Source organism: Vanessa cardui, chromosome 21 (genome assembly GCF_905220365.1).
Source record: "Vanessa cardui chromosome 21, ilVanCard2.1, whole genome shotgun sequence".
Classification (NCBI taxonomy): domain Eukaryota; kingdom Metazoa; phylum Arthropoda; class Insecta; order Lepidoptera; family Nymphalidae; genus Vanessa; species Vanessa cardui.
In genome coordinates, this window is record NC_061143.1 from 1,825,809 (window position 1) to 1,839,835 (window position 14,027).

General features: G+C 33.0%; 1 protein-coding gene across 1 annotated transcript in view; it reads left to right on the forward strand.

Annotated features, from left to right (window-relative positions):
- LOC124538753 (hemicentin-2-like) overlaps window positions 1-14,027 on the forward strand; it is a 225,165-nt gene that overhangs the window by 99,884 nt on the left and 111,254 nt on the right. The window contains exon 3 of the mRNA XM_047115935.1: window positions 7,805-7,952. Within this exon, the coding sequence (XP_046971891.1) occupies window positions 7,805-7,952 (148 nt within the window). The remainder of the gene's footprint in view (window positions 1-7,804; window positions 7,953-14,027) is intronic.

Genomic DNA, 14,027 nt, shown 5'->3' on the forward strand with positions numbered 1-14,027 from the left:
GGGTAGGTGGAATGCATATGTGGCAGAATTTCGATGAAATTAGACTCATGCAGGTTTCCTCGCGATGTTTTTCCTCGCCGCCGAGCATGTGATGAATTATAAACACAAATTAAGCACATGTATATATTAAGCACATATATGTGCTTCAAATTTGAATGGAATTAAACGGCACGTATTCTCTGCTTAACAAAAAATAAATAATTATCGAGATCGGTTCATGAATGATGGAGTTCTGAATTAACAAACAAAAAACAATACAAGAGAAATTGATAACCATCTATTTTTGAAATCGGGTAAATATAACAACAACAACAACAACAGCCTGTAAATTCCCACTTCTGGGCTAAAGGCCTCCTCTCCATTTTGAGGAGAAGGTTTGGAACATAATCCACCACGCTGTTGATACTCATGTCAGGTCATGTCTGTCATGTCCGTTGATAATCACGGTGGAATACTCATGTGGCAGAATTTCTATGAAATTTGTCACATGCAGGTTTCCTCACGATGTTTTCCTTCACCGCTGAGTACGAGATGAATTATAAAGACAAATTAAGCACATGAATCCGCGGTGCTTGCTTAGGTTTGAACCCGCAATCATCAGTTAAGATGCACGCGTTCTAACTGGGCCATCTCGACTCTAAATATACAATACTGGAATTTATGATAGTCATTACAAGAAAGGTATAGAAAGTGTTCTGAAACTTTATAATATAATTCATTTTATGTGTGCTAAGTGATTGGTTTTCTTTAAACAAACAGAAATTCCCATCAATTTTAAATCTTCATTTCGATAGATATAAAATTCAGCTTTACAAAGAATTCATTATGAATAAACGAATGACTTTTAAAACTACGGAAGCGGATTTAAAGGCGGTTGTTTGTTTGAAAGCGGATCATTTTATTAATTCCGTTGTAATTTTAAAATGAATTTGCTAAATACTTTCTTTTATTATTCAACGGTTTTTATTTTAGGCGAAAAACTGCCGGCCAGTTTTTAACTTGTAATTCCATCGTGTCCATTTGTTGGTAAAATCTTCTAAATTTGAAATAAGAAACGGTTGTTTTATTTGAGGTTTTATTGTTATATTTCGGCCTTAACGGAGATGTTTCCATGCCTTTGGAGTATCTTTAATTTGTGTTCATGATTTTGGAAAGGGGTAAGGGCCATAGGAATCATACAAAGAACATATACATTTAAAAAAAAGTGTTAATAAAATAATTGTACAACGTATATTGTATGTGGATGTAACTTTGTAGAATACTACCTAAATTAAACTGTTTTATATAATATTAATAAAATTATATAACCTAAATACAATTAGAAACAGATATTTGAAGGTATCTTGATGTTAGTGCTTTTTCCAAGCACATCTAGGTAGGTACCAGTCATAATATAATCTACCGCCGAGAAGCAATACTCAGTATTCTTATAATGTTTTAAATACTGAGTGAGTTAGTGTAACTACAAGTACAGAACACAACATCTTGTTTCCTAATATGTATAGAATGTCTATCTATGATTTATTGTGACCAATTACCATGGTGGCCTCGTCACTTATTTATGTTATAGTAATAAAATTATCACTTAGGGTTAAAGAAAGCTGATTAGAATCTAGGCTTCAAATACTTTGAGGCACTTTTTTTGGAACATCGATATCACTGAAATTACCTTGAACATCCAAATGCTGTTAAGTATTATGTACTATGGGAGTTACTTCATGTACTGTATTTAGTACTATATATATATATTGCTACCTCGAAATTTCGACGCAAGGCCCATCAAACAAAATCAAATTAATCTATAGAAATAGACTTTTAAAAGTAATTTTGAATTTCGAATTTACCGAGAACTGGCAGTTCAGCAGAATGCTCTTAACAAAAAATTAAAAAAAAAACACTCACATCTGTTTTATTTATACGAAGAGTAATCGTATATTCCATGCATTTTTATCAGACATACTTTCATACGGAGTAATAGGCTTTACATAAAATAGTATTTTTTTAATAACGGAATCAAAGTTCAAATTCATAAATTTAACTGTGGAACGTTACACTTTCATATATACTAGTTAACCGTTCTGCTACAGAATTGAAGAACGTTTAAACTGTCAAGCATACGCAAAGCACTTCGGCAAAGTTTGATCATAATTGGTTTAAGCAATCTGCCGTCAAATAGCAAAGTATTGCTATTTGACGGCAGATTGCTTAAACCGGAAGACTAATAAGTATATTAGTCTTCCGGTTTGAAGATTGAGTGAGTATGTGTAGCTACAGGCACAAGGGTCATTACATCTCGTTCCCAAGGTTGATGGTGTATTGTTGATGTAAGTAATGGTTAATATTTCTTATGGTGTCCTCTTAACATCAGGTGGTCCATTTCCCCGTCCGGCTAAATACGTTTATCTACAGAGAACAAAGACACATACATTACAAAATTTTAAATTGACATGGTTATTTTTATTATTTAATTAATTTTTACGAGATCTTTCCCATGTTTTTTGCTCGATATTTCGACGTTATCTACGAATGTGTTGTTCATGAGATGAAATATTTTGGGTACTATTGTTGGTAAATATCCCGTATTAAATAACTGTAACACAGACATTCATTTATCAAGAATATGTTATGAATTTAATTGTCGCTATGGTTTAGTAGAATAAATTCCGCGGTCTGAATAAGCGGATCCTGAAACAAATCTATCAGGTTAGGTTAATGTAAAATTCTTTATAACTTCTATGAGTTATGAACTTGGCAGTCAAACACTACTGTGCAACAAAAACAAGTAAATTGTTTGCACTTCGCCTGATTTATTGAAATCGCCTTACATTAAAATAAATTGCTTTAAATGAGTTGATTTTTATGGTTCCGTACCCAAAGGGGAAAGAGATTCTATTACAAAGACTCTCCGCTGTCCATCCCTCTGTCTTTGACTTTATGTCATAAATCGTGATAGTTAAACATTTGAAATTTTCACACATGATGTATTTCTGTTGTTGCTGGAACAATAAATATCAAAAAACTATATGTAGATAGGTACGAAACCCTTGTTCTAGTTTTTATTTTATTTTTTTACTATTATTTATAAAACACCGCATTGATTAATTTAACAACGCTAATAATAATAATTTTTAATGCATTGCAAAAAAAATCATACGAATACAACGTAGCACTATAATGTTCTGTTAATATACTTTTTATTTTCATTAAACACTCGACTCGAGGTTCCCTACATACCGAATGACTTCCATTTGTACGTAATTTTGCGAATAAAATAAAATAAATTACAGACCCTTTTAAGTTACGTAATAATGGACACAAAGATCTGATACTTTTACTAGAATAGAATAGAACACATCTGTATACTGAAAATAAAGGCTTCCTCAGTAGCCTGTGCTATCCCACCCCTGGGCGAAGACCACATCTTCTTTTTAGAAGAAGATTACTAAATAAGATGTGATGATCTTAAAAATTATCGACGATCAAGCTCTTTCCGATCAGCTTGATCATTGAGAATTCTACAGAATTTTTCAAGGCTAATGTTTCAAGGACTTGTTCGGATTCATCCCGGTTGCTGAATTTCACCTTCGGACATCTCGTCAAAATTCGAAATTTCACCCCCACCACCTTGATGTCCGAAAATCCACAACAGCGCGATTTTCAAGATTATTTTCTACCACGCATAACCATACTGTGGAACCAGTTTTCGCGGGCGGTTTTTTGGAACCGATACGACTTCAGAATCTGAAAAAAGTGTACTCTTTCGATAAAGGCCAGCAAGCCAGGTTGCCAGCCAGCCAACACCAGGGTGTTGTAGATGTCCATGGGTGGTGGTAATCACTCTCCATCAGGTGAGCCTCCTGATCGTTTGGCCCCTATAGCATAAAAAAAGCAAATATTATTTACATTCAAATTTAAAAAGTAATAACTAAAACAAAAATGGTTCATCAATGTATTGGCTATGAGGCAACAGAAAAACACACAAGTTAAATTTATAATACACGTTTGTACAATACACAATACAATACGTAGACAATACAAAAGCATTCCGTATTCGCTGCTTTCCATATGTTGCATTTACATTTAATTATATATAGTTGGATAAGAAAATGAGTGACTACTGATATTATTTCCTTTTCTTTGAATGAATGATTATTTAACCGACTTCTGCAAAAAAGAGGTTATCAGTTCGACATGTATGTGTGTTTTATTGTTAGAATTTAATTATATTTGATTATGATGATCCACTTAGGTTCCGGGTAAAGTGCTTCCAAGCACGTGTGCTTAATATCATATGTATATATGATTGTATGTTTGCCAACGAATTCCTCGAAAACTAAAAGTCGTATTGTGATGATTATTTTTAGTTTCAACATACGGAACAGTGTAAGTTACATTAAAATCTGTCTAGTAGTTTCATACATATATTTTTTATTTTTAGTTCACTCGTTGTTTCTAATTTGAATTCGGTTTAATCTATACTTCTATACTAATATTATAAATGTGAAAGTGAATTTGTCTGTTTGTCTGTGCTCTTTCACTATCAAACCGCTGAACCGATTTTGATGAAATTAAGTATGAAGCAAATTTGATCTCCAAGTAAGGATATAAGCTATTTTTTTGCCTACCACATAACAACCAAAACCCTAAAAGGCGATCGAAGCCGCGGGCGACAATTAGTTTTTTTATAAATTATTTATCACATAAAATTTCCAATTCATAAATAAGATAGTATTAAAAACATATAATTTGACGACCTACGTGGTCGAGTGGTGTGTATACCGGTTTTCATGGGTACGCCACTCCGAGATCCCGGGTTCGATTCCCGGCCGAGTCGACGTAGATTATCATTAGTTTTCCATGTTGTCTTGGGTTTGGGTGTTTGTGATACCGTCGCTACTTCTGATTTTCCATAACACAAGTGTTAGCTACTTATATTGGGATCAGAGTAATGCATGTGATGTCTCATATTTATTATTTATTATTATTATTAAATACATCCTATTACAATCGAAGAAGGAACTAAGATAAATAAACTTTAATGTTACGTTTTATATGTTCCCAGCTCAGTCATATCTTTCGCTACAAACAGATCTTGTTTAATGTACCTTTATTTATAATACAACACTTTTCCATTTTTCAAGCAATTTTGTCGCTAATCCATAATGAATATCATAGATTATTCATGCCTTCGACTAATGATGACGCGTCAATGCGATGTCAAATTTTGTTTATTTAGCTTTTGATTTCTTGTGATTAGAGCAGACTGTAGATAAGTTATTTTGGATTGTCACGATTGAATAAATAATTTATATCAATCGTCCGCGATGTGGCTAAGAATTTTCTGGCAGATCTGAACCTACGACCTTCATAATGGCGTAATCATGCAACTTCTAAGAGCGCTCGAAGCTATCAATGGGTTGATCGAGATCAGCTATGCCATCAGTTGAGAACTATTCCAAGACTCTGGAGGTTCTTTTCGACCAGAGCTTTCTGATTCATGTAGAAGATGGTTGAAGAGGACAATAATTCTTCTCCTCCCAGTGGTATCTTTTTGAAATAGTAATCTGCGTGAAGAAAAAGGAATAATAGAATAATATCCTTATAGTAAATAAAATGCCTTTTTAAATAAAAAAAATATGTTGATTTTAATTTTAATAAACTAATAGACATAACAATAAAAATACAAGAGTAACAATTTTACACACATTCAAAATGTACATTCTTTCAATAAATTTCTAAAAGAACATTTTTGATAATATTTACTCATATTTGTATCTCATCTATGGCAAAACCTGGCATAGATAGGTATATGTACATTAATAATAAAAAGTCCACAAATTAGTTGTCAGATACGTTGCATTGAATTGCCAATGATAAAAATAGGGTAAGCTGACTAAGAAATATGAGAATCCGTGAATCGTTTATTGCTGATCGTCGGTAATAAATTATAATATGCCACGCTGTAGCATTGCAGTGAGTCTCGTGAAAATATCTAGAATTCTAGGCAAACGAGACTAGGATGTTTCAAATTATATATCATAAAAGATATAAGTTAATATTTTATCAATGATTTTGTTGTTGCCTAAAAGATTTTTACTTGGTGGTAGGGCTCAGTGCAAGCCCGTGTGGGTAGGTACCACCCACTATTCAGTTATTCTACCGCCAAATAACAGTACTCAGTATCGTTGTGTTCCGGTTTAAAGGGTGAGTGAGCCAGTGTAACTACAGGCACAAGGGACATAACATCTTAGTTTCCAAGGTTGGTGGCACATTGACGATGTAAGGAATAGTTAATATTTCTTACAGCGTCAATGTCTATGGGTGATGGTGACCACTTACCATCAGGTGGCCCATATGCTCGTCCGCCAACCTATACCATAAAAAATATATAAATAAATAAGATATCACTGCTTACTGATAACACCGCCCCTTACATGTTTTTGTTTAATGTCCAAAGTTTTTAGATGTTACGTTTTATTTTTGTCTGTGTGTATTAATATTGTTTATCTATATTATTCACAAATTATCATTTTAAGTTCTAAAGGTATTCTACAAATCAGCACAGATAAATATTAAATTTGATTTAAGGGTGAATGTCTGATGAGGTAATACCTACCCAGACGTGTATGAGGTCATAAAGACCTATCGCCCAGTGTAGTATGCTGTATTATTTTGTATGTTACAATTTTTCTACAAGTAAATGATGAGGATTACATGAATTAAGTACAAGATATAGTAGTTAAAAGTAATGTTGTCTTAAATTTTCGCGATTATTCCACATTTAAATAAAACTAGTTGTAACGGATTTGAATCGCGTATAATAATTATTTTTGACATCCCGACGTTTCGAGCACTTTACAGCGTTCGTGGTCACGGGTAGACTACTGGCTACCGTTATAACTAGTTTTATTTCAATATTTAAAAGTATTTTTTGTGTAAGCTAGTGTTTGTATCAATTAAGAATGAATTCCTTTAAATAAATTTTATTCAAAAACGTTTAAGTTCCTTATCAGACAATTTTAATCATCATTATTAAATAATTATCACTTCAGAAAAAGCTACTTTCCGCTCTTTCTCCTTTAGTGTTAACTATTTTTGTATGCATTAAGATATCTTTTCATCGTTCTTTAAAAATCGAAAAGTAATAAAGTAATCGAAAGTATATATTGCCATGATGAAACTTGCTTTAAAAAGGTTTTTATGAGGAGAAGAATTTGTATGAAGTCGGTTGAGAAATAGAAAAACGAGCATTTAAAATTCTATAGAAGTGTAATTGCTGGGAAAGCAAAGAAACTACAAGTAAAGAGGTACTACTCTGGTTTTATTAAAAATAATTACTGACTCGTTTTATTCGCTACTTATTAAAAGTATCAAGAAGACTGAAAATATTATATTATAATGTTTTAATTATAAGTATAATAACAACAACAGCCTGTAAATTTTCCCACGGTTGGGCCAGTCTTCTCTCTCTCTTTGAGGAGAGGTTTTGGAACATATTCAACCACGCTTTTCCAATACGGTTTGGTGGAATATACATGTGGCAGAATCTCTATGAAATTAGACACATGTAAGTTTCCTCACGATGTTTTCCTTCACTACCGAGCACGAGATGAATGATATGAATTAAGCACATGAATTTTCAGTGGTTCTTGTCTGGGTTTGAACCCGTAATCATTAATTTAGATACACGCGTTCTAACCACTGGGCCATCTCGGCTCTTTGACTACTATGAATGGAAAAATAAAAATAATGTTATGCATAGTAAGCAATGTTTCGTAAAGTACCCAAATCAATTAAATTTTAGTCGACTTTGTTCCAGTGTCGACGGTGGATGTTGAGGCGGTGGTGGGGCGTACCGCCACCCTGCCTTGCGACATTGAACCTGATTCCAACGAGGACAGAGTCTACATGGTGCTCTGGTTCAGACACGCGGGTGGCAAGCCGCTTTACAGGTAAGACAGTACAACTCATATTTATCTTTGTCTTCGCTTATGTATTTTACCATTGCCAGAATGCGATAGATATAGTTTTGACAGGACGTAAAAGATATATGAACATTTTCTTGATACCATTATTGCTGGCCTAAGTTATTAGAATATATAATAGTTGTAACAATAGCACGGAAACTGGTGATCTGATGCTCGTTCTCTCACTGGTCTTGTCTTCAATGTCGGCTTTGTTAGGTTAGGTTAGGTTTGTTATTACAATTTATATACTGACTTTCTATCACTCGTCGATCACAAAAGGTGAGTGATCATCTAAGAGTTAGTCAGTTAGTATAGTCACTGGCATCATATAAAATATCTGATTGCTTAACGACCTTAACTATATCGAGAACTATTGATAATTCGTATATAGTAAACGACTTACTATTATGAGCATGCCTCTCAATTTATAAGAATGAAAATTAATATTCCTTAGTTTGTCTTATAACCAAATTAAAACAGTTCTTAAACCATTCATATAATTGTGATGAACTCGCAATAACTTTCCCTGGCCGAAAACAATTTTGTCCTTTACGATGAAAAATCTATGTTTGCCTATTTTTACCCATGAAAACTTGAACAAGGAGATAGTCTCTACAAATATTATACAGAGCTTAGTTTATTTGAATGTAGGATGTAAATGTTCATTACTTCCGAAGATTACATTTACAAATCTGTTTTATTGGAAGAATCGACCTGAGTGCTATCAAAAATCAAAATAAACTTTATTCACGTAGGCTTTTACAAGCACTTTTGAATAGGCATTTAACAATTAAATGAAGCTACTAGTGTTGCCCAAATTCAGTCTTGGTCTTGCAGTCTTGGTCTTGTTCTTGCGTTTTTGCAAGACCAAGACCAAGAACAAGACCGCGTATTTTTTGCAAGACCAAGACCAAGACTTACCGTGCAAGACTTGAGCAAGAACAAGACATGGCCTGCAAGACTCTTGCGTCTTGCAGCTAGGGCTTAACGCTATTTCTCGGAGTAGTTAGGTGTAACAGTTCGGTGTATAGGTACGCTTAGGAATTCTATGAGACGCAAAAAACTGTATCAAAGAATATGAAAAACTGGACCTATGCTCATTACGACTAATACTATAATCATACCTACATAGCGAATATAAAAATATCCATTAAAATCAAACTGAGTGCATGCATAGTTATGTTTTAATTATCGGCACTTTGATAATGCGGCATCAAAGGTTTTGTACTTACTTCTCAAAGAAATTTGCCGTTTTTCGGAAGTACATGGTTAGGATACACGTGCCGGCGGCTTCTTTTGAAATCATATACAACAATCGTTGCCGCCGCGCCGAAATCACAACATTTGACACTATTTTATGGCCGCCACAGGGCGTAGGTATACTCATGCAAAATAATTTCGAATTTTAAGAGTTCCTACAGGTGTTCTAAGGAATAAATAAGTTTCAGAGTGCTTAGAATGAAAATGAATACATTATAATGATCACGCAAGTAGTATTATGATTACGATAAAACGGTAAGGATAGGTAGTAGATGTCATAATAATTTATTCTAGTAAGTATATATATTATAATATTGATTATATAGTTTTAAACTAATTAGTTAGGTACTATTATTGTACATTCAGTCATTATATTTCTTAAGTTTTTACAAGAAAAAATAGCAAAAAAGTGTTCAAATATCACCCATTTGATATATATTGTAGCCACTTTTAAATATACCTGAAACGTGTAAAACAATACTAATAAAATAATATAAAAAGCGTAGATATTTACCTACTAATAAAACATAAAGTCTGCGATAAGACTTTTGTATTGCTTACCAGCCCGAATATGTCTGAGAGAGATGATGAGAGTAAGTATTTACTAGCAGTGCCCGCGACTTTGTCCACGAGGAATAGTAACTTTGGAGGTATAGTGACGTTCAGGATTTATTTATTTAGGTCAGTTGATTTTTCAAATTTCTTATCAAATCTTCAGTAATTTATTAATCTGCTTGATCTTTACTATGGCTATGTTAATTCAAGCTCACAATGTTTCAATTCTAATACGTTTTTCTAAGATTAAAAATAAACTTTAATAAATAATAATAGACTAATAGGTAATTGCAAGAATTGCAAGACTCTTGCTGCAAGACCAAGACCAAGACAAAGACTGGGAGCGCAGGACCAAGACCAAGACCAAGACCAGGAGTATTGGCGCAAGACCAAGACCAAGACTGGCTAAGTCTCGTCTTGTTCTTGCATTTGGGCAACACTAGAAGCTACCACCGGTTCGGAAAGTAGATTCTACCGAAAAGAAGAAAGAAACTAAGTATTTATTTTTTTTCAACATTTAAAATATACAAAGTCATGTTAGTTAATACAATTGTTTAAATTAATATATCCTGTTTGGAAGTAAACAGGTATTATGAAATAATATATTTTTTATCGATAATTGAAGCCGGGTTGGGTCTCTAGTTAAAAATAAAAAGCAAGTCCATCTACTACATTGGCTTAAAACGCTTTCGTTGAATTATTAAAAGAATATTAAACATTACAGACGATGTATTTTCTAAAAGTAGCGCAGAGCGTCCATTAACCCATTAATCCCTTAATAATCTTATGGTAATCCCCGTGATCAGTTGTAATCACATTACTGATGTATCTAATGTAGCCTTTCCATCGACATTTGATAAAAAAACATTTCATCATCAATATTCAGATTATATTTTATGTTTGATTTTAGCAAAAATGTGGGTACTTGTAAATTTTTCTTGTCTTCAAAATTTATCATTGTTTGTTATGATAAATTATTTTTGACAATGATAATTTGACACCTAAGAGTATCTTTAAAATCATTTTGATTCTTGATTCTTGAGTCCACCAGGCAGGATTTACTCAGCTAGATAGAAATTATGATCGTGATTTTCTTTTACGATTTTGATAATGTCAGTATCCTACATCACTATATTACAATTTATGACATTATTACTTTGAAATCTTCGCAAATTGAATATTTAAGGGATGGATTATATTTCGTATAGCACCACTATCTATGACGATGGTGACCATTTAAACGATGATAGTTCAAACCATGTCGTTTCAATTCATCTCGCGTTCGGTGGTGAAGGAAAACATCATTTCATCGAAATTCTGTCACATGTGTATCCACCAACTCGCATTGGAGCAGCGTGGTGGAATATACTCCAAAAATCTTCTCCTCAAAGGGAAAGGAGGTTTTAGCTTAGCATTGGGAAATTTATAAGCTGTGTAAAAAAAATATGTAAAACAATTTCAAATCTCACATTGTGATATTTAACGATCGTGGTTTAAGGTGAGTTTCGAATTCGTTCTAAGTGAATATCCCTCTTGTAATCTTACTCATGTATATTACTATCTTGATTCTAAGCCGAGGCTAAGTTTAGCTAGATTACATTCTTAGTACAAAGCATATTATGTAGGTACATCATCAAACTCTATGAAAGACGCAGGCTTGTGTTTTAAGTACAATATACAAATGATCTTTTAATAATATACATTTATTTACTTCGGTCTATGGGGTGACCGCTATCTCAAATGAAATGAATGTAATAAATATTATAATAAATTTTCTATATTAAAAATTTCGAACTCATCTAGAAAGCATGCACTCATACTAATATTGTGGAATGGTGTGCTTTTGTGAGTGAAAAGATTTATATAGTTATATAACGTTCACGAAATTTAAAGCAGGTGAAGCTACAAATTGTAGGTACTTATATAATAAAATTATATACTAAATTCTCTGAAACGTGGTGTATCTGATTTAAGTTTATCCGGTGTCGCACGGATGGACATAAGATCTTATTTATATTTTTACCTTTTATTTCAATTTTTTTTAAACGTAATACTATTTTGAATGTTAGTTCCGTTATGTTAATATTAAAGGAGTGAGAGTTGTAGTGTTTAGTATATACTACCATATACATATTGTCACAGCCCGTCGCAACCACACAGCATACCATTGAAAATAGGCGTTGGGTTCTTGGAACCCAACTTGGAAGCTGAATGGTACACCTTTTAGGACACGTTAATTATCATTGTTTTGTTGTTGTTTTTTTTTTTAATTACGTTAGTAGTTATATTTAGTTTTTCTTTCTTAATTTTTCTTTTTTTATGACTTCTAAAATTCGTAATATCTATTGAATGGAATAGCCGATTTGAATAATTCAAAAAGTACTTTGAATGAATTGAAACAGTCTTGAAAACAATAGGATTTATTTTGGTAAAGATATAAATTATTCATACTTCTATAATATGGTCTTATTCCGTAAAGCGTGACGTCATAATTACCGTCATGGTTCTACCGTCGCCGCTCTCTTCTTAAGTATTCGCGTGGCATGTATGTTATATAGTCATTACTTCTCTGTGTGTGTAGTGCACACATAGAAACTTTAAGTTTTTACTCCATATTTAGTTGAACATCTTGTATAATAATTTCCATATTCTACGAAGAAAAAAGGTATTCGCTTATTATTGTTATTGATTTGTGGACGAGCATATGGGCCACCATGATGGTAAATGGTCACCACCACTGCGCTCTTAGAAATATTAATTTTTATTCCTTACATCGCCAATGCGCGACCAACCTTGGGTAAGATATTATATCCCTTATTACGTCCAAAAAAATAAATACGAAATACATAAAGAAATAAATCTACATAGTTTCAGAGATTCATGAATAAGTTAGATTGCCTATTATACGCTACGTATGTGTGAGTAATATCTGCGAGTGTTACAATAATTTATATAGCGATAGAATAGATTCATATTTCATTCGTGTGCCTTTAGCGTCATTTTTTATGAATGTGTGAATTACATTTATAAGGCATCTAGCGTCGAGCTCTTATTGCATATGTGTGAGCTTTTCAATGTAGTGGTGAGTGTACGCACACATCAATGTTCGTTTTTGTGTGTGTACATGTGGTGTAGTTGTAAATGTGAGTTCCTTGTTGGTTCTTCTAAGAAGCCATATTACGGACCAGTGGCAGTTTCACTTAGTGCTATTGTTTTGTTGCATAATTCTAAAATTATTAGTTGAAACGTAAGGAGTCCAACGATAATTATATTTTAATAATTACAAAAGTTCTATACTGACAGTCGTGGTAGTTTTGTAATTCTTTAGTCCAATTTTGTAGACGTTCTTTTTTTCATTAAGGTATTATTTGTTTGTTTTTTTTTGTTTTATGGTATACGTTGGCGAACGAGCATATGGTCTACCTGATGGTAAGTGGTCACCACCCATAGACAATGACGCTGTAAGAAATATTAACTATTCCTTACATCGTCAATGTCCTACCAACCTTGGGAACTAAGATGTTATGTCCCTTGTGCCTGTAGTTACACTGGCTCACTCACCCTTCAAACCTACCACCTAACCAGACGGGCTTGTACAAAGCCATACCACGAAGTAATTAATTTAAATTTGTGTAATACTATTAGAGATTAAATGACGCGGATAAAATATTTGAAATTTAAGAGAATTTTATAATTATATAAATCTTTACATAGTATAAAACAAAGTCGCTTACCGCTGTCTGTCTCTATATATGCTTAGATCTTTAAAATTACGCAACGAATTTTGATTCGGGTTTTTTTTTTAATAGAAAGAGTGATTTGAGAGGAAGGTTTTTGTACATAATACATGGACAATATAGTAAAGAAACACTGATAATTTTAGAAGTTTCTAATGTGATGTCATAAATAAACAAATTCTGCAGTATTTTTAGTATCGAATTACACCCATGCAAAGCCATAGGTCGCTAGTTTATATAAAAAAGTCCCACTGTTGGGAATAGGTCTCCATTCCTTTTCAGGAGAACGTTTCCCATTTAGTAGAGATTCATCTGACACGTTGTTTTCCATCGACAAATACGAAATTACACATACAATGTGATTACACAAGGTAAGTTATGATATTAGCAATTAACTGAGCACGAATCTTATGTTTGGTGAAATAACAATTAATAAATACCTAATGAGCCGAAACCACACACATCACTAATGATTATGTCTGCTTTAGATATTATATATTATTTACTA